The following is a 20,643-nucleotide window of genomic DNA, read 5'->3' as shown; positions in this document are numbered from 1 at the left end:
AGCACTCGCGTTGTATGTGCCTATTTCCGGTTACGGTGTGGTCGGGAAAGGCTCTTGTTTCCACATCTACCGTATGCCATTTGGGTCGGAGCCCTTTCGGGCATGTCTCACGCGGGAAGCCCAGACCTTACCGAAAGCTCCGGCGGTCCGGGTCGGCCGAGGAAGAGTCCGGCCGCATTCGATACCGTCTGAGTTCACGTGGGACTTATCTCTAGTGCCCGCAGTCTTTGATTGCCGAGATAAGACTCGCGAGGATACGCGTGGTCAAGATAAACGTCTCATGGCGTTTTACCGTTGGGCTTGCTGGCTGGTGGCTTGCAATCGGAGTAGTTAAGGTACATTCGCGAGTGCTTGCTCACTTACCACCACGAATCATCGTCTATCACCGAAGCTTAGCCTCTGGTACTGGAGGGGAAGTCGCAAGAAGACATGACTGGCACCGGATTTGAAATGAACTCTTCGTCTTGAGGCATCTTGGATATCGGACGGGCGATGTATGTCTTCATTGTCATTCCCGCTCGAAATCACAATAACGGCTGGACGGTCCATTAGTTCGAAATTTTTGTAGGAAATGAGAAATTGAGACTCAGTGGAGCTCTAGAGTATTCTTAAGAGTCATTCGAGGTTTTTCTGCGGTGTGTTGTCGTGGTGGTCTGTCACGAACAATGAAGATTAGAACGTTGTGACATTCCAAGACGCTATTCCAAGTGTCCGGAGATATACATCACTCGTCTGATACCTCAACGGACTCATTCTACCTTGATGCCGTCCCGCAACCGATTCGTCAAACCCGGGCAATGTGAGAGAAGCACCTGTAGTAGTAATTTAGACGAGTGCAGTGGGTATCTGGTGGGCTTTGTTACCACTAGTCGAGCCGGCCATTGACGTAGCCCTGGAAGGGAAACGGCGAAAATGAAGGATGATGGAGAAGTTGAGGTTCTATTCAACTTCGAAGAGCCATCGAATATGGCTCTCCTCCGCTGCCTGTAACGTTCGATGCCACCCAATCCGGCTAGTCCGGCTATCACAACCATTCGACGCTTCGTGGCCACAGCTATCTTATCTGATCCCTAATATAGTCCTTCGCTCCTCTCATTGTGGTGGTAGACAACAGCCATGTAACCCAACTCATATATCACCATCATTCACTCGGGTCCTCGAAATAACCCCTCTAGTACCCACTGCCCAGCGAAAATTATCCGTTCGGCCCCAACCCGGCAACGCTGGGAGTGACATCGCGCGCATCATCAGTTGATCCGCAGAGTCTTGGCCATGGAGCTGACCTCACGCTCTGCCGCAATCGCTTACACGAGCTCCAGATACCCCTCACTAAAATGCTTCCCGAAGTCACCTCCCACCTCCCGTCGTCGACCGTGCACTCGCGCCTGCTCCTCGTCACAGGCATCATTCCAGTCCCTTCATTGGATGGCGACCTCTGGATCACGACGCACAAGTACTCCTTCCCGGCCCAGACCTTTCCCGTGCGCGCTAGCGCCTTCAAAGCTCTCTTGCACCTCTCTCCAGGCGAGAACAGCTTAACGCTCGACTTCCGCCCTTCCTCTTTGCCGGGAGCCAGCTACAAATCCGTCTTCGATGTGACCTACATCCCGCTTTTACAGAACCCGCCTCTGCACCTCGTCATCATAGTCGGCAAGGACTCGCCGTTCCGCTACGACGATGTCCCGAACTGCGGCGAGCCGCCCAATCTCGAGACGGCGATCAAGAAGTTCCGGATGGCTGCGTACCTCTGGCAGGCGTACACGGGCTCCGAAATGAACGCCATGGGCTTCGGACACCGCACCTTCCGCCTCGACGAGGCGTGGCTGCCCGATACGCTGAGCAAAGTCGACACTCCGCGACGCAGCACGGCGAAGATTACTGTGCTGAGATCGAGCTACTCGGTGGCGCACATACGTGATCCGGATCGTGCCCAGCAGAATAGGGGGGGGAAGGCGAGCAAGGGGCTTTTCGATATCGCTATCGAGGCGCTGAAAGCGCATGAGGAGTTCCCTGGGGCGATGAAGCACGTTGCGGCGTTGTTTTTGGACTCGACGTGGGATCGCGCGAGGAGTCTGATCAGTGGACATGCGGCTTTGGGGAGTCAGGATGCGGGTGGGTTCTCGTTGGGGATTTTTGGCAGTCATTCGTTGTTTGCGTGGCCGAGTTGCGTGGAGGCCGTTGTGCCGGCGTTCAATGATACTAGGATGGTGGACCAGAAGTTCTGCGGCGTGGATTGCGAGGGGAAGACGTACCACATGGCGGCGAATGTTGGCATCGGTGAGTCTTCCGAGTCCTGGTGGCGCACGGTCGCATGCTGACTCTGGATCTAGGTGCTTTCATGCACGAAGTGGGTCATGGTTTCGGATGTCCCCACCAGAGCTCGGGCGTGATGTTGAGGGACTACACGAGCATCGCGCGCTCGTTCAGCGTACTCGTCCCTCCGTCGGTTCCGAATAAAGAATGCCACTGGCACGTCCTCGACGCCCTCCGTTTCGTGCGGCATCCTTGTTTCGCGCTGCCCTCCGACCCGTTCTCTTCCCAAGGCGGAATCTCCGCCGCCCTTGTGCCCTCCGGCCTCCTGATAACCTGCACGAACTCTCCCCTCCTGTTCCTTGAGTTCCGCACAAAAGGTTCCGAGCATCCCACCAACACCATCCAACCGCGCGACCAACACTCGATCGTCATCCCCCACTCCCAACTCGCAATCGACAGCAAGATCAACATCTTCGCCGCCTCGTCGCACATCAGCGACCACACCATTGAATCGACCGCACAGCTGCTACACAGCCACACCCGCGTTGACCCCATGCTGGGCACGGTCTTCCGCACCCCCGCCGTCGGCACAGGAAAAGGCACCTTCCAGCGCACGATGCTTCCCGCCGGCCGCATCCACTGCATCCGGATCTTCTCCGGCGCAGCCCTCGATGGGCTGGAATTTGTATCCTCTACGGGGGAATCCGCGCTCTTTGGAAAACGCGGGGGCAGCGCAAACGATTTCGTCCTTGGGCAGGGCGAGGAGGTGCGAGGGTTCGTTGTGCGCAGCGGTGCATGGGTGGACGCGCTGGGCGTTGTGACATCTCACAGGAGGGGGGAGATGTTCGGCGGGAAGGGCGGTGGGACGAGGGAGGCGGTCGTGCCGAACGGCGCCAGAATTGTGGGTATTGCGGGCGATGTGGCCCAGTGGACGCTCGGGATCAGCGTCGAGTATGTTTTTGATCGCGAGGGGGCGCCGCCGCTGCCACCGAGGCCGATGTGATGGCCTTCAGTCCGGTAGAGCGAGTGCTGTATGAGTGCGAGAGCCAATTTTTACATGCGTTATCACCCGGTCACGAGTCGCCATTCGTCGAAGCCCGTGCCTTTGGTCGCAAACAATTAATGATCAAACGGAAAAAAATCAACGATTAAACAAGGTCGTTAAAAAGCAACTTTTCCTCTGACACAAGTGCGAGGGGCACTTCTCACGGCAGGCAGCTGATCCCGCAAGTGTTCATTCGCATGAAAGTGCAAACTTTTACAGCAGAGGTATCGATGGATCACGTGATGGTAAACGGACGATCAGGCGTGCTGGGCCGAGACAGATCTCCATAAAATGCAAGACAATTGGGACGCCGACCTGGAATGGAGATCTTGGTCGTAGCATGTCGGATGGATTCCAGCGAAGTCACTAGTCGCGCGATGGACCCAAATCCCCTAAAACCCTGAATGGTACATAACGGTAGCCTAAGCGTGTTTCCCAGCGATGGCCTTAAACGTGAAAACAAGACCGAAATCCCCTCTCTCGACCATATGTTTAGGTATCTCTGCTGTGTTGTGTGTTGATGTCTACCTCGGCCCCTGCATCCTGTCAGATCAGGGTGGAGCACCTCTAGACTCTCTGTAGCGCTTCCCCACACGATTACATCACCTGCACATTTCGTTCCGTTTCGCCTCCCCCACCGCAACAATGAAGAACTCCCTAACCACGCTGCCCGTCGAGGTGCTCCAGCTGCTGAGCACGCACCTAACGCCTCACGACATCGCCTCCCTCCGCCGCGTATCATGGAGCGCCTTCAAAACCTTCGCTTCGCCGCCCCTCTGCGCCTTCCTCCTGCACCACCACTTCCCGTTCGCCCCCGCAGTCCACGAGTATGCCTACGACACCCTCAACGCCCTCCTCCTGCGCCGCCGTCGCATCGTCAGCCTGGGCTACACCCAGTCGCACGAGCTATCGTCCACCACCTCTAACTTCGACGGCGACCTGGGAGTCCTCGTGACCACCACGGTCGATGAGGCTCGCAGCCGAGTCGAGATCTCCGTGCGCTGGCTTGCAAACCCAGAGTTCAACATCATCGTCCCGGCGCCGCTGCACCTGGGCGACGGCGGGCCGTCCAGCGCCCCGCCGCCCGAGATAGTACACGTGCGCGATAAGGTGCTACTGCTGTACCCCGACACGGCGGGGGTGGGGACGCTCGCGCTGATCCTGGACGGGAAAGAGGGGCGGACGCTATGGAGCGCGTTATTCAACTCGCCGATCCTATCGGAGCGGGCAGCTGTGGCGGGGCTTCGGCCGGTATTCAACGAGCACTATCTAGCGTTCCTCACTGTCGTCGCGGCGACCGGGAAGCGGGTGCTCACGATCGCGCGGCTGCGCGATATCCACAAGGAGACGGAGCTGATCACGAGCGCGCTCCCGATCCGCAGCGAGAACATCCGCGAGCTGAAGGCGGACGACAGCGGCGGCACCGTATTCGTCGCGGAGGTATTCCCGGCGCACGGCAACCTGCACCGAATCGTCCTGGTCGATGCGCGGACGGGCGAAGCCACGCGCGCGTTCCACCTACCCATGGCACCACTATTCGTCGCCGCGGAGAGAGACTGGGGCTTCGAGCTGACGCCGGGCGAGAAGGAGCTGGTGGCGTGGCAGTCGCCGCGCGACGACGCGTACCGCGCCGGCCTGGCCCTGCAGATCTCCGTGTTCCAGCTCAAGGGCGAGTCGAAAACGAGCAAGGTGCGCTATCTGCGCCCGGCACCGGAGCTCCCCTCCCCGCGCGCTCACCTCCGCGTCTCATACAACCCCGCGCTCGCCGTCGCGACAATGGGAAAGTCGCTGCTCATCTACCCCCCGCTGAACCTTGACCACCCGCGAGCCGGCACCGGCGAGGAAGTCAACAGCCTCAACACCCTGAAGCCGCTGGCGCTCTCCACCCCGCTACACATCCCTGGTGGACGTGTGGAGGAGATCACCGTGGGCCTCGAGTGGCTCCGCGTCTCTGTCGGCGGCAGCGGTAGCGGGGGGACGCACCTACTGCGGACGTCCACGCCGCTGGGCGGTGCGATGGACGAGCTGGCGACGACCGGCTCCGCCACGCCGGTGAGCGGCTGGTCAACGCCGCACTCCATATTCGGCGGCGAAGGCGCGGTCGTCGATCCCCGCGAACTCACGAAGCGCCTGGCCGCAATGCAGTTCGATGGCAAAGCCGCCGCCACCGCAGGGAAGAAGCGAGAGAGCGGGCTGAGGTTCAGTCGCGTGTATGGCGAGGATCACGAGTCAGACAAGGGTAGGGTCGATAAGCTTGAGGATGCGGCGGGGTCGGGGGCGGGGGCGGGGGCGGAGGACGCGCACGGCGGCGGACGCAGGGGGTCGACGTGGGCGCTGGGCGTGCTGGGCGAGAAGATTTCGGGCGCGCTGAAGAGTGGGCGCAGGGGGAGCGCGCAGAGTGAGAGCGTTGAGGCGTATAATGGCTCTGGGCCGGGATTGGGACGGGCAGAGACGGTCAGTAGTGGTGGCTCGAAGGAGAAGAAGGGCTGGAAGGGGAGGCTCTTTGGAAGGTGATACATGTGTTTGCTGCTGTTGCTGATGCTGCTGCTGGCGTTTGGGGGGTAATGTGCCGTTGTCATAGTTTGGAGGCTTGGGATGCCTGGGATATACATATGGACGTATCTGGTGTTTGGCGGCGGTAATGTGAGATTGGGATTTGGATTAACGAGTCACGGGGGAGTGAATGGGCATTGCCGGCGTGGTCAATGGCACATGGCAGCTCTGCAATAGGATCGCGCATGGGGCACGAAAGGAGTGACTCGATCTCGCATCATTCTCATTTACGCACTTCGATATTTCGTAATACCGTCAACATTTCCATCTCCAGAAGTCCAATGTACATTTCTTTGGCGCGAGTGCTCCGGGGTGATGCGGCTCGGAGAAAAAACGCATGCCCGTAAACTCCGAAACGACTTCCGCCAAGCTCCGGCCGGGGACATAGCGAATCGCGATACGAACTTCGAAGGCTTGGGTGAACTGTATGTAGGCAATGATTTTCCCAACAGTTTTTGTGGGACGACGATCCTCGGTAGCATGTGATCTGCAGAGTCAACCTATGTAATGGCGAATCGGGCTCGGAGCAATCTTCGAGTCTTCAGCGAATCGCAGATGGAGGAAGTGCTTACATATCTACTCCACAGCCTCCCCTGGGGAGAAACCGGGGAATTACATACTCGTACAGCCTGTGGGAGCTGCGAATAGAGTACCCTTTTGCCTGTGCAACGAGCAGACGAGCATACCGTTGAGGATGAGGCCTGCAGGTTTCGGCGGAGGACTAAGGACCCGTTGATCCGATAACCCCTAACTAGAGTAATACGTAGGTATCTTGGTACAGCCCGTACTCGCACAGATCCTACGAGCGTGTGTGCACACGGTTTAAAAAAACTCCCCGTACCTGCCTGCCTGCCTGCCGTCTCTACATACTTCGAGTTTTTCTTTTCCTTCACGAGTCAAACGGTCGTTCAGTTCAGTCTCTCGCTCACCACCACCAACGGCCGTCTGTCTTGGCGACGCAAGGCAGCACACGTCCACGTGTCATACGACGACGCGCCCAGCACCACCTCGAGTTCAAATAGCCGCCCGGCTCTGACTCCGATGATGTTGTCCCTTCTCACCGTCATCCCGTCCTTCGCGATGAACACTGTATCCACCTACGGTTGGACCGCCGTCAAGGCCTTTTGCGTGCTGCTGGCTCTCGCAAATATCAAGAGTCTGCCGCTGACATGGCACGTGAGTTGTTCCTGTCCTCCGCCCTCCGCCCTCCGCCCTGCCCGCCCGCTCTTCCCCGGGACAATTCCCCGCTGTCTGAGAGAGAGAGAGAGAGAGAGAGAGAGAGAGAGAGAGAGAGAGAGAGAGACCGCTCACACGGGGGAGTATAGTTCCGTTTCTACCGCTCACTCTACTTCCACTTCATGTTCCACCGGCGGGTGCAGCCGTCACCCCAGCACCTATTCTCTCCCGTCACGACAACATCTCGCAGCAGCACCTACGAGTGCGACTTGAACGGGCACAAGTCGAACAGCACGTACTTCTCTGACCTGGACATCGCGCGGACGCACCTCGTGTGCCACTTGACGAAGCCGTCGTTCGCGCTGCGCAAGTCGCGCAACCAGCCGCTGATGTACGTCGCCCTCGCCGGCGTCACCGCACTGTTCAAGAAGGAAATCAAGCCGTTCCAGAAGTACACCGTGTCGTCGCGCATCCTGGGCTGGGATAATAAGTGGATCTTTGTAGTCAGCCACTTCACCGGCGGAAGGGATAAGGACGGGAAAAGAGTGGTCTTTGCGAGCTGTCTGAGCAAGTACGTCTTCAAGAGTAAGCGCCGCACCGTCTCCCCCGAGATCGTGCTGCGCGAGAGTGGGCTGATCCCCGAGGGTCCCGAGGGCACAGGCGAGGTCCAGGCTAGCGGCGGGAGCAGCGGCGTGGATACGCCCGTGGGATTGCAGGAGGGGCGGATGGGTGAGAATAGGTTGGAGGATGTGGTGGAGCGCATGACGAGGGTGGATAGGGTGCAGGAGGATGCCGAGAGGGAGGCGGTGCAGGGGAAGAACTCGAAAGAGGAGGGGTACTGGACTTGGGAGAGGATCGAGGAGGAGAGGAGGCGGGGGCTGGATCTCGCGAAGCACATGCTCATGCTCGATGGACTGGTGGATGAGCATAGAGAGGGCACCGAGGAGGGACACGAGAAGGTCGGGCCGTTCTTCGATTGCTGGTAGGCGTAGGCAAGTAGGGGGAGGTGCCTATTACGTTTGTGGGTTGTAGATGAGATATAGATTGGCGACTGCTCGGTAATACCGTAGTAATCCGATTGTATTGTTTCACATTTTCGTACATGTATCCTCTCGGGTTGTGTTCTATTTTGCCAATTGATTATGCATTCGATGCAGCCTGATTGGGCCGCGGTGAAGCACACTGCGGGGTATCCAGCCTGCAGCCCAGATGGTTCATGTTTTCTTTTTTTTACTCATTGATTGCATGAGTTCATCTTATCGGGGCGAGATTCGAGAATGGGTTATGCGCTTATATGCATCGAATGAGAGTCGATGAGGGATGTCGCAACCGCCGCTCGCTCAAAGAGGATGAACACTGTAACTATATCCATCGACCGAACGCCGACGCCGTGATGGTTGTCATCGGCTGTTGTTTTGAGATGACGGAGTGCTGGTACTGTTAAGGTGAACGGATCCTGCGGATCGACGGCTATCGGGAGACACTGCGAACACGGGCGACTTGGCCGGGAAACCGATCGCTGCTCCTTGCTGGCCCGAGGCATGCACGGCTACGTCCTACGGGCTACGGGGATTGTTGGTCCAGCGTTGTCTGCTACCTTACCTTACATATCACTCGTGCCCGTACCCGCGATGACTGCCGAGAATATGAGTGTGGTGTTTCGGAGTTCCAGTTACTTAGTTCATTCGCAAAACACAGCGAACGGCCAGGTAGACATACCAGACAGGCGCAGAAGCAAGCATGAGAACAAACAGGATTCTCGAGGCGCACTCGAGGCGCACTCGAGAGTGCATATTACCAACATGACAAATGTGCAATATCTTGGACGGTGGCTTTTCAACGTGAATCGCAACAGTTGGTTACTGTTGGTTGAAACAGAAGAACGTGACTTGACTTGATTTTGTAATGATGCGAGAAAGATGGGAAAGATGGGATGGGAAAGGAGACTGCTTATAAAGGGAAACGAGCTCGTGTAAACAGCGAGATGAAGCCTGCGATGCGCACCGGGTCTCACACGGAGCTGAGAGGATGCGACGATACCTAGCCGTCGCCGGACTCGGACTCGGACTCGGGCTGGGGGCTTGAAGGCTTAGCCACTCTAAAGAGGCTGGTTCTGGTGAAAAGCTAGGGACAATCCTACGGTAAGCAGCCACGAAGGCCATGAAGGCAGTGAAAAGTAGCAGTGCCACCGGAAAGGCAATAAGACGCGTAATATCAACAATTACACACCCACTGGGGAGGTTCAATAATTGATGGAGCGTGCGGAGGAATCGGTCCCACCCTGGGTGTCATGATTCGTGGCTTTTCCAACAGGAGTTTTTTTCGTTTTTGTACTTGACTGGATATATCAGTGAGGAGATATGTCGGCTAGATAGTCATTTAATCATTCTGCCCATCCAGGAAGCGCGTTGGAAGCGATTGACATGCGCTCTCAAGCAGAAGCATGAAAACGAGCGTCGGGAAGTCGATTTTGCGCTGTGGGGAGGCGCGCGGCTACCTATCTCGATAACCAGAGCCTGGCGCGGTTTCAACTTTCGCGTCATCGGGAGTCGGAAGTGGGGACTGGCGTTGCATCGTGAAGACCCGCCACTGACTATACCCCTTGCTTACGATAGGGTTGGGTTGGTTTCGCCCAGCAGCTTCCATCGCCACTGGGCGGATCCCACTGCCGCGCACGCAAAGCGGAAGCAGGCCATATGTACCATCTCTGTCAGTGTCAGATTTCGGCGTCCGAAGCACAATGCACATGAAGGATCTCCTCCTGTCAGCTGTAAGGCGCAAGCAACGGTGATGTTTAAAGTTTCAAGGAGCACTGTTTGAAGGAGTCGAGTCAAGGACTCGGTCATGCGATGATGCAAACTGTCTTTCTGATGTCTGGTGATTGATATCGCCGGCGGGTCTATCTCCCAATGGCAGATATGTTCTGCATATATAGAGGGGCAACGCCGCAACGGGCCCGGAGAAGAAAAAGCAAGCAAGCAAAAAAACGGTTACATCTTCCTACCTACCTATCGTCCTATCCTCCTATCGATCTTGGCATATTTCACAATCTCCCTTCTGAAAACTTCCCTGTTGCTCCACGCATCACGCATCACGCATCACGGTGGCGAAGCTGACTGGCTGGTGGGTGGATGCTGCATTGATCTCTTCTCGCGCATTGCATTGGAGTCTGGACGAAGGATGGACCAGGGTGACTCGTGAGAGGGCACAAATGATGAACGCCGACATTGGCATTGGCAGTTTCTCTGGCCAGGCTGGTCGAGATCAAATGCCGGTTCGAACTTCGAAGTCAACCGCAGGTCTGCTGTGAAGATGGAATGCGCCGAACCAAGTTCTTGCGAGTCTGCGACCCTCGATTTCGGCGGCAGTTCAAATCAGCGATCATCACGGCCTCGGCCCTCCAATTGCTCGTACATACCTACACGATCTCTGAACTGGCTGGCTGGCTGTCCGGCTGTCCGGTTGTCCACGAGGCACGTGTTAGTTGCTTCTAGTCTTTAGAGGTAGCTGGTCCTCCGCAGGACCCCAGCCGGCCTGCTGCGCCGCGGTACGTTCGGCGGCCTCGAAGGCTCGATCTGACTCGGACTCAGCCAAAATTTAAATCTCCTGGCCACCTAGCCCATCGACACGCTCCTAGAAAGCTCCAGGCGAGACTCCACAGCCGGTCTCCCGTGCCGCATTGAATCCTCGGGACCGTTTCAAGAATTAACCGTGCGATTGGTGGTAGAGTTAGGTATGCGACGTTGGATCCCGGCGGTTATCGCGGATTCGCGGATACCTGGTTACCTGTTACCGGGGGGGTGAGCCGAATCCCGTTCACGGATAACCGCCGTGATCCATCGATGGCGCCCTCCCACGGTCCACGGAGCATATGCTATGCATAACATTCCTCTCCCCCTGGGACGTTTCATTTACCCCCAGGCCACGGCAAGCAGTTCGACTCTTCTACTCCTCGAATTCCTACGTGCCTACCTTTCCTTTCCACGCAAGATGCATCCGCGAACAACGGGCCGAAGCCCGCGAATGCAAATGCAAATACAAGTCTGTAACTGTAACTGCACGCATACATTCTTATCACCCACGGACCACGGTATCATATCATACTTAGTTTCGTGAAGCGGCCCCCTACGCTTATGCGCGGCGCATGGGAATGTAATGTCGATGGGGACGTGGATGTAATGGGGATGAAACATGAAACGAGGTATTCAACAACTGGAGGATGCATATGAGGGGGTGGATACTGGACTCTGGTGGTGGGTCGATATTGTGATGGATCATGATTCATGAGGGAGAGAGATAGAACTTCCTGTTTTATTTCGCATGCAGCCTATCTAGACTATGGCGAAGATTCATGAGGAAGTGTGGATGGTGGGGGTGGAGGGCTGGTGAGTTCGAGTGGGTTCGAGTAAGTTCGAGTGGGTTCACGGTTCACCAGACACCACTAGTTTTGATCACCCGGTATCACAAGGACTCTACCGCATTCGCGCGAAAGGATGTATTTGTTTATGCTATTGTGTTTGCATTCTGAACGGACCCGCTGTTTCCCCCCTCCTACCCCTCATCCCCACCACTCAGATAGTCCCCCCCGAACAAGAAACAAACAGACCCCGTGAACAAGAAACAAACATCCCCCACCTCCTAGAAGTACAGTACAAATTCCCGCCACCCATAAACTCAACAAGTTCAACAAGTCCTAACCCCCCACCCCCAGTTCGCCGCCTCATCCCACCCACCCCCGTTCCCGTTGCGAATGCACGTATTAATGATACCATTAAGCCGATTACTCAGCTCCTCGCATCCGACATAGGTCTGGAGATCTGAGCCGCGGATCCTCGCGCTGCAGCTGGTTCCCGCCGCGTTGACGACCGTGCGCCCGCCCTTGTACAGGAACGTCGAGTCCGGGAAGTTGAGGCAGTTGTACCGGCGCAGCAAAGCGTTGCGGCTCGCTTCCGCACATGCGACGCTGTTCGGAGGCGGCGCGCAGTTGGACTTGCAGGTGATCGCGAAAGTGGTGCTGCCAAGGATCAGTGGCAGGAGGAGGGCGAGGAAGTGCATTGTGTTTTGTGAAGTCGTGGTGGGATGGGGTCGTGGGATTGTGTGTGCGTCGTGGGAGAGACGGAGTCGTGAATGTGTGATGATGGTTTCGGTTGATTGGTCGGTGAGGGAGTGAGTTATCGTGTAGATGATGGTGGGATGGATACGAAGAGGGCGGACGGGGTGCTTTTATGTAGCGCCCTCCCCTCGCTCCAAGCCGTGCTGTGTGTGAGCCGTGATGCATTGAATTGCGATATCGGTCTCTGACCTTCAAATGACCATCACATGGTTGAGCGACGAACCACAGTCTCCAACAGCGATCTGTGTGTAATCAATAGAGCAGTGTCAGCCGCCACCACAGTCAGAAATGAGGGAGCAAAGGAATGGAAGGAACGCAGACTATGGGAACGCAGCTCGGCACGCGGAAGCTCAGGCAACAGCTCAATGGCAAGAATTTGGGGCAGCCCAAAGTTAATTCGCCCTTGAAATCCGAAACTGCATTCCGCGTCACCAGAACTGCCCCCATGCCGCTCGGCGTCGGTCGTGACAGGAGTGGGGACGCAAAGCGACCGATGCATGCAAGTTGTCGGTCTACAAGCCACGAGTTGAGGTATCTCAGATAAACGGCTACAAAACAAAGCAACTCCAACGTGCGAAGGCACAGCACACACCGGAAAGGGATAAGCTTCACTCCGGGAGCTATAGGCATTGATGCTTATGCGCAACAGCCGTCGTGGCCTTGAACCTCACATCAACTACGACCAAAAGGCGGAAAGCCACCGACTTGGAGTTGTGCACGGCAACGGGACACCCAACTAGAAATCACCCCACTGGCCCCTTACTCAGCCGACGCCCTTCAAGGCAGAGTGCATATCAGCATTCTAGAACGTAGCCAAAGCATTCACAAAGCATAAACAAGACATTCCCGGATCGCACACCGTATCACTCGGACTTCCTCTTCGCCAGCACCTGCATCCGTCCCTTGAGCCGTGCTACCCCATGATCGACCCTTGAGCGAAGGCGTTAAAATTCCGCAGCCGGATCGGGTAACTATGTAGCGGAGTGGGACTCACCACGCCATGTCGTCTTCGGTCGTCTCGAAAAGCTCCAGATCGAACCGGGTCCAGAGGTTCCCTAGCACGAGCAGCCCCTCTGTCTATGCCAAGCTATGTAGACGGTGCAGTCACGCGCAGTGAGTAGGTATGTATGTGTGTGTGTGGCTCTCGCGGCGGCGGCGGTGGACACTCACTTGATCCCCACGCATTGGCTATCCCCCTTCCCGAACGAAAGCAACCAGGTATCGAGCTCCTTCCCGCACTCGCCCATCCACCTTTCGGGCCTGAACTCCAGCGGATCCTCAAAGCACCTGGGATCCTTATGCAACATATCGATCGAGAACGCCACGACCGTGCCGGCCGGCAGAAACACCCTAGACTCCAGACACATCAATCCCTCGCGTGGCACGACACGCGGGAGCCGCGTAGGCGCCGAAGTATTCATCCGCAGCGTTTCCCGTATGAACCCGTTGAGATACGGCAGCGCCTCCAGCTGGTTCATCGGCAGTCGGCCGTTCTCGTCGCGCACGACGGTGGAGAGCTCGGATAGGATCCGTGCTCGGACGGCGGCAGACTTGGTCAGGAAGTTCCACGTGCTGTACTGCAGCAGGTGCGCGCCCGTGTCGGTGCCGGCGCTCATCAGGGAGGCGGATTAGTTGACCAGGGTTTCGTAGGGGGGCCGGACGTGGCCCTTGGGGGAGTGCAATAGTGCGTCGTAGACGGTTCGGGGCGTTTCGGGAGGTGCGAGCCCGGCGGATTGGCGCGCGGCGTCGGCGGAAAGCGCGCTACGGACTAGTTGCTCGCAGGTCTGGATGGGCGGGGTCAGCTGGAAGAATGATGGGTGGAAGGGAAGATACACGCCTGCATCATTCGCGAATATGCAAACGGCATGACGTTCGGCATGATCCTCGCCATAAGCTTTACTGCAGCTTGGACGGGCGGGAAATGCACGCCGAGAGCAAAGCCGTCGGTGATGGAAAGCACGCTTTCGACCCAGGGACTGTCGAAGCCCGGCTCATCCAGCATTCCCCAAGGCTTGCCGAACGAGTACGCCGAGATGATGTTCACCACGCAGCAGAATGCATTTGCAATCGGCACGGGTTTCTTTTCGTCCGCGAACCTCTCCATCAGCACACAGAGCTTCTCCACCATGGAATTTATGAGACCCGTCGCATCGTTGATTGCCCGCTTCGGAAACATCGGGTGCAACATCTCCCGGCCACGCTTCTGACGTTCATGGTCGATGACGAAGGCGGTAGCGTGCGGGAGCCCGAGACACGAATACACTACCGGATCTTTCCTGTAGGGCGAACGAAGACGGTTGACGCTGTGCATTGTCGGCGGTCAGCCCCGCCCACCATTGCGGAAGAGGGTTCACGCAACACATACATATGGTACAGTTCCGGCTCGTTGATCTGCACCTCGGTGGGACTTATCCTCATCACCGGACCTTCAAACCACGTGACTTAGCCGTCCACATCGGTAACAAACAGAACACGGCGGCATACCTTATTTCTTGTGCATCTCAGGGAGCTGCGACAGGAACCTTCCATCTCGCCAGACCTTCCAGTACGCATGGTAGAGATACGTCGCGGCGGCAATCTTTGGCCCGGGAACTCGAGCGAGCGGGTGGAACCATATCCGACGGATGGCGACGAGGACGTTGTAGAGCACAACAGCAGTGATGATGATCTTCCAGTCAAACATTGCACGTACGGTGGATGGATAGCTGGAGGGGACGGTGGGGGCGGAGACGGAGGTCTTTTAACTGGATCTGACCTTTCTTGGTTTTCTTAGTACATATTATGTTGTTTCTGCCCACTCGGGTTGGTGCGTGTGCGTATGGGCGTAACTGCGGCTTGCCGAGAGTGGCTACCCGTGACCGAAGCGGGCAGATGGGATACGAGCCGCGGGTCGCCCGAAAATCACTCATTCCGAGGATGTGCCTGTGCAGGCATCAGGTGAATCTGTCTTTTATTTTTCGAGTTGTTTCTAAAAAAAACTCCAGAGGCCTGAAACCGAGGCTGCTGCAAATCGCCATCATTGTCTGCTCCCTGCGGACCGACGGTGGTACCTACCGACGCCTCACTCTGGATCACTCGCGCCAAGAGATCTTCTCCCCAATCACAGAAACGTGTGGCCATTTGTTTGAGAGGAAGCGGAAAAGGAAAGCGGAGAAAAGAGGGACGGGACTTGGAAGAGAGGGAAGCGTCCCAGCGAGGGCTGATAAAGTTAGCGGCAGGGGCGGGGTCTGGCTAACCGTCTTCATTGGCGGGAACAGGGACTCCAGGCCGCAAAAGGCACGCCAGACTCATATAAAGGATTCGGAAAACCTTCAATAGAAGGGACGGAAGGCAGGTGGGAAGAGTGGGCGAGTCAGCCCGTAGGGGAGAGAGGAGAGGTGGGGAAGAGGTGGACATGCAGGCCCATTTCAGTCTTTACAGTATATCTACATTTCTGGGACAGGCCGGGGGCGGAGGGTAGGGAAAGAAGTTCGTCGGTTCGCCATAGTCTAGATAGGCTGCATGCAAAATAAAACAGGAAGATCTCTCTCTCTCTCTCTCTCTAAATACCGAGGCTTTTGACTCTCCACCCTGGCTCGGCTGCGCGACCTTTCTCCGAAGCTACTGTCTACAGTCCAGACTCCAGGCAGCAGGCTCGGTGTGGACTTAAGCCCGTACGTCTCCCGCGGCGCCCTCCGCCTGGGCCCTTGGCACCGAGAAGTGATGAACACACCGCGCAGAGGAAGAGGGCGGGTGAAGAACAAAGTACAGTGTCCGGTGCAATTCCTGCAGTGTGTTAGGTATTCTCGGGTCGGCCTAGGTATCGAAAGTACGTACTCCGCTTCTTCGAGAGCACATCCCCTTTTCAGAGGCCAGTGTCTCGGAGCGTCGAAGCAGGTGACATATATCGCAGCTTTTTGTTTTGTTTAATCATCATAGCATTTGACCTTATCATATCATATAGGTATCGCAGCGTGAGATGGAAGGATCATCTAGACGCTCAGTTGTGGGGCCCGGGGGGTAGCGGGGAAACACAATATTCTCCAGCCTGGCGGGTGTTCCTTCATCGTCGTTGTTATTCTTTCTGTCGCGGGGCATCCACCACTTCATAATTTTCAAATTCCTGTCTCTGCTACGGAAAAAACCCCGCGTGGTCCAGTAGTCTAGGGCCACGCAATCGACGAGGGGAGCCGAGGAAAAGTCCCCGGTTCAAAACCGGGTGAATGCCTTATGTATTCAGCTCTTGGGGTTTCCAAACCACCCGCCGGGGGTGGTGATGGTTTTTGTTTTTGTTTTAGCATCACGGGTGGAGCACAGGATATCACTCGGTACTGGCTATCACGTGACGCGATTTGCGCTGCCACCCGTGGAGATGTTAGGCTGCATGCGAAATAAACTGAAGCTCTCTCTCTCTCTCCACCTGTTGAGGTAAGGACGAGGGGATATTTCCCATGATCTAGATAGGTCGCATGCAATCAATGATTAAACAAAAGTAAAAAGGAACCCTAGCCCACGAGCACCCACCAAGAACATCATGATTCATCACCACCCCAGCAACATCACTTAGCGAATAATCATCCAACTGATGCCATGATTCTACACTACACCCCCGTTGCTAAACACATCTCTCGCTACATACATCCCCACTTCGCATAGCCTAATAGGTCTACCAAGGCTGATGTGGAAAACGAAAGGTGTGTCACGTGTGTGGCGATGAGGGAGGCGTAACGTGTTGGAGTTACTGAAGCTCCGAGAATTGTGGAAACTCGAGACTGGATGGGCCACGAGGCGGGGGGGACACCGGATCAAGACGGAGAGTTCTTGGTTTCGTGGTTGGGAACGGTTGGTCTCAGCACCCAATCCAATCCGAACAAAAGCGAGAGATATATATATCTGCAGTTTATTAACCCAATCCGGACTCCGAACACGAACAGGGCCCGGGCTGGCCACGCGATATCACGCGGCGAGTGATACTTAGGTATCTCGGCAATCGACTGGGACTCGGGAGAGCGTGAGAGCCACCCTTCAGGGCGAGAAAGCGGATACAGCCGAGCATCATCGAGGAGGCAGGTCGGACGACAGAGTCTGTAGCACGGAGCCTTGCCCGTTAGGCGGATTATATTGGATTGGTCATGTTAGTATGCAGCTGAGCGCCGGGCCTTATGTACGTGCACCCATCAGCCGATATTCACAATGTATCTACATAGGCTTCAGGATGTTTAAACGGGGTAGTGCAATAAAATTTCTCTACAGTCCCTTCTACACACACGGCTTCCCTGATTTTCGGCCTGGACGGATTAGTCTCACGTTGCTGTTCCAGCCCATCATATGCAGTGGGTAGTATTTTCTTTTCTTCATTCATTGATTGAGTGCGACCTATCTATGCAATGGGTAGTAGCTGCATCGGCACAACCAGATCGATTTGTGACCCGAGTGAGCGATGATGCACGGCTGCTTCTGCGATCCGGCTGGAACTTCAAGCGGGTGACTGTTGATCTTCAATTGGACCCACCGACGTATCAGGCATTCAACTGTTCAGCTTCACTGATACTCCTTGAATCCTCCTCGCCCCACCCCTCCCCCCAGCGTGCCTCATAAATAACCCTCCCACCTCCGTCCTGCCATCCTACCTTATATCTCACCGCATATCTACTATCTACACACGCTCAGGACGATATGCACAAACGCACAAACGGACGAAGCCAACCAACCATCGATCCCTTACAGCAATCATCTCAGCACCTTAAACACCAAGTTCCAACAAACATGTCCGGCCATCCCGTCAACTGCAAGATCTGCTTCAGACCGATGCCTTCCACGACGGGTCCCACGCTGCAGCCCTGCGGCCACAAGGGCATCCACGACGTCTGCTGGGCCAAGAAGACGCGCGACGGCACCGAGAAGACGCCATTGTGCCCGGTCTGCGGCAAAGAGGTGGAGTGGGTCGTGAGAGCCAATATCCGGGGCGTCGTGGGGAGTGATGATTACCTGTAGCCTGTGGCGTGTCGGCGGGAAAATTGGCGCAGCCTAGGGGGTTTTGTTCTACATAATTGGGGGGTATATGCTAAATTCGAAGCAGCGGTTGGGTACCTGAATTGATATCATCGTTCTGCAACAGAAGCGAGACGGTGGCGAGTGATATCCTATGCATCATCCATTTGAACCCGACGTGAAGAGTTTGCCGCAATACTGTAAGCAGTGATGTGCTCCGAATGGGTCGAGTATGTACATTTACGGTTGACTGGTAGGGAGGACTGACCGGAGAGCGATAGGGAGCTGGAATCGTGCTCGTAGCTAGCGGTCTGTGCGGTGACAGCCGGCCGGGTGGAGACGCATATGTAATAATGTAATCTGCCATGATCCACTGGCAACTAACGTCGAATTCAGTGATGCTTAAACAAAACCAAAACACCTCACCCGTGGCTCAAACCAAAAACCTTCACCACCCCCGCCAGGGCCGGCCGGGGCCCGGTGGGATGGCTTGGAAACCCCGATAGATAGCCGGACCGGTGCTGGTGTCCAGCCAATTCCGCCGGGTGCGTGACCACCCGGCCACGCGGGGGGTTTCTCCGTGCTGGGGATATGAACTCGAAAGTTATAAACTGGTGGGTACCCCGTGATCGACAAGATGGGCAATAACAACGACGACGTCACGCCCGCGAAATCGGAGCGTCTGGATGATTCGCTCATCTCACACTGCGGACCTGCGGTATCGCCTGCGAGACGCTCCGAGTCACATCAAAATACCGTTAACACCTCATAGCACCCACTACATAGTCTGAGCTCATGGAATACGCTCGCCGTCCATCGCGAACAAATCCTGCAGGCTGCGGCGAATATAAATACCCCAAGGCCACGAACGAGGGCAATCTAGGTACCTATTCGATCACTCGGGCCAAGCATGGTGGCGCGCGAGATCACCAGTAACATGAGATCTGTTATCTTTCCTCCTCACAGGGTCCGATACAGTAGATTTCCGTAGAAACATGATCATACCACAAAAGTCACTGACCGGCGATACCTATGGTCAGTGGTCACTCGACAAGTTTATTTCGAACACTTGGCGCTCGTTCCGGCTGCGCACTGTACATGGCGGGTCCATCATAGCTCCTACCCTAGGGTGCAAGTAATGAGGGAAACCAGCATTTTATGGTCAATGAGGTCGCAAGAAACACCATCCTAAAATGAGTTCACTCAATTAGTGAATGGAATGAGGTCCAAGATGTCGCATTAACGGAGATGTCACTCAATGCAGCATAATGATGAATGCGACAAGACGCAGAATGCGCTGGGTTTTGAGATGGTATTGTTGCAAAATGCGATATTTTGGGTAATTTGCAGTGTTATAAAATGCGTTACATTCACATGTGGTACTATACGCCTTGTTCTCCTATGCAGTCCTCACGTTGCGCCGCAGCGTACCGCCCTCACCGACCACAGATAGACCCTCTCCTCCCCGCTTTCCCCGCTGTCCTGCGCTGGCGGTCAGCCCTCGGTCTTCCCACAGTCTCTCCGCCGCAGATACCAGATCTTCATCACCGCGGATACCACCCTCTCTCGGCGATGTCCTCGCAATGTCTTCTTATGCGGCCGTAGAATAGTCAGCTCAGTCTCGCCGCGGATATCACTGTCATCTCACTGCGGATACCACGCTGGCCTCGCTGTTCTCGCCTCGTCCTCCTATGCAGTCCTACAACATCAACCCAGTCTTGTAGCGAATACCACACTGTTGTGGAAGTAGTGGATCAGTTGTCTGTGTGGGTGGGGGCTGTTGGTTAGGAGGAAGTGGGGGACGTGGAGAAGCAGCTATCGATGACAGGAGGAAGCGATAGGGGGAGCAAGAGGAAGACACAGTGATAAAGGAACTGTCAGAGAGAGGAGGCAGTGATGGAGAAGCTGTCAGCGAGATGAGGAAGTGGAGAAGGAGCTGTCAGCGGGTAGAGGAAGTGGGGGAAGTAGAGAAGGAGCTGTTGGCGAGATGTGGAAGTGAAGGAGGAGGTGTCGGCGGGAGAAAAGGAATATGGTTATTAGTAGGCATCAACATTGGTGGGTATGGCGGGGGGGGCGGGCATGGCGGGGTAGGCCGGAGAGGCATTGGCAAAGAGCCCTCGCAAGACTGTCCTCGCCGTGGATATAGTGCTCTCATTACAGTAGATACAATAGAGGGAGAGAGGGGGAAGAGGTTGATGAAGAGAGAGAGAGAGAGAGGAGACGTCTATTCTGTAGATGACGATGAGAGAGGGATAGAGCTCGAGAGAGAGAGAGATAGAGCTCGAGAGAGAGAGGCGGGGAGGGGGAGGGGGGAGGTGGAGGTTGATCGTCTATTCCTTAGATGATGAAGAGAGAAGGATGACGTAGGTTCAACTTTGAGGAGCTATCTTATGGCTCTCCTCCGCTGCCTACAACGTTCGGTGTCACTCGATACGGCTAGTCCGGCTGACACCACCATTCGGATCCACTGATCCCACCGATCCCACCGATCCCACCGATCCCACCGATCCCACCGATCCCACCGATCCCACCG

At 56.0% G+C, this 20,643-nt stretch overlaps 6 protein-coding genes across 6 annotated transcripts; 4 read left to right on the top strand and 2 right to left on the bottom strand.

Moving 5' to 3' along the window:
- Positions 1-1,334: 1,334 nt before the first annotated feature.
- Positions 1,335-3,256, top strand: BZA05DRAFT_418406 (putative peptidase family-domain-containing protein; the record flags this gene model as incomplete). The annotated part of the gene is made up of 2 exons (XM_051485518.1): positions 1,335-2,277; positions 2,331-3,256. 2 exons carry the CDS (start codon positions 1,335-1,337, stop codon positions 3,254-3,256), a joined length of 1,869 nt encoding a protein of 622 aa, XP_051339568.1.
- Positions 3,257-3,943: 687 nt separating this feature from the next.
- On the top strand, positions 3,944-5,812 carry BZA05DRAFT_418405 (uncharacterized protein; the record flags this gene model as incomplete). Its single annotated transcript, XM_051485517.1, has 1 exon — positions 3,944-5,812. The coding sequence occupies one exon, from the start codon at positions 3,944-3,946 to the stop codon at positions 5,810-5,812; it is 1,869 nt and encodes a 622-aa protein (XP_051339567.1).
- An 838-nt stretch (positions 5,813-6,650) lies between these two features.
- BZA05DRAFT_396737 (uncharacterized protein) lies at positions 6,651-8,144 on the top strand. Its single transcript, XM_051483563.1, has 2 exons — positions 6,651-7,027; positions 7,177-8,144. Exons 1-2 carry the CDS (start codon positions 6,893-6,895, stop codon positions 8,011-8,013), a joined length of 972 nt encoding a protein of 323 aa, XP_051339566.1. The 5' UTR covers positions 6,651-6,892; the 3' UTR covers positions 8,014-8,144.
- A 3,566-nt stretch (positions 8,145-11,710) lies between these two features.
- On the bottom strand, positions 11,711-12,082 carry BZA05DRAFT_444636 (uncharacterized protein; the record flags this gene model as incomplete). Its single annotated transcript, XM_051486923.1, has 1 exon — positions 11,711-12,082. The coding sequence occupies one exon, from the start codon at positions 12,080-12,082 to the stop codon at positions 11,711-11,713; it is 372 nt and encodes a 123-aa protein (XP_051339565.1).
- A 921-nt stretch (positions 12,083-13,003) lies between these two features.
- On the bottom strand, positions 13,004-14,885 carry BZA05DRAFT_451954 (cytochrome P450; the record flags this gene model as incomplete). The annotated part of the gene is made up of 5 exons (XM_051487456.1): positions 14,663-14,885; positions 14,003-14,443; positions 13,778-13,901; positions 13,311-13,717; positions 13,004-13,070 (listed from the first exon to the last, which is right to left on the bottom strand). The coding sequence occupies exons 1-5, from the start codon at positions 14,821-14,823 to the stop codon at positions 13,004-13,006; spliced, it is 1,200 nt and encodes a 399-aa protein (XP_051339564.1). The 5' UTR covers positions 14,824-14,885.
- Positions 14,886-19,559: 4,674 nt separating this feature from the next.
- BZA05DRAFT_396735 (uncharacterized protein) lies at positions 19,560-20,188 on the top strand (the record flags this gene model as incomplete). The annotated part of the gene is made up of 2 exons (XM_051483562.1): positions 19,560-19,684; positions 19,730-20,188. Coding segments are annotated over 2 exons (294 nt in total), but the record flags the coding sequence as incomplete, so codon positions are not given.
- Between the last annotated feature and the right edge of the window lie 455 nt (positions 20,189-20,643).

The sequence above is a fragment of the Tricharina praecox genome (genome assembly GCF_024521635.1).
Source record: "Tricharina praecox strain CBS 144465 chromosome Unknown BZA05scaffold_11, whole genome shotgun sequence".
Taxonomy (NCBI): Eukaryota; Fungi; Ascomycota; class Pezizomycetes; order Pezizales; family Pyronemataceae; genus Tricharina; species Tricharina praecox.
Note: the sequence above shows the minus strand (reverse complement) of the source record. Positions and strands in the feature narration are given on the sequence as shown.

Bases quoted from the DNA above. Each gene is read 5' to 3' on its own strand.
- BZA05DRAFT_396737 (XM_051483563.1), top strand. From the start codon at position 6,893: ATGATGTTGTCCCTTCTCACCGTCATCCCGTCCTTCGCGATGAACACT. The intron at 7,028-7,176 runs GTGAGTTGTTCC...GGGGGAGTATAG, and splicing joins GTCTGCCGCTGACATGGCAC to TTCCGTTTCTACCGCTCACT.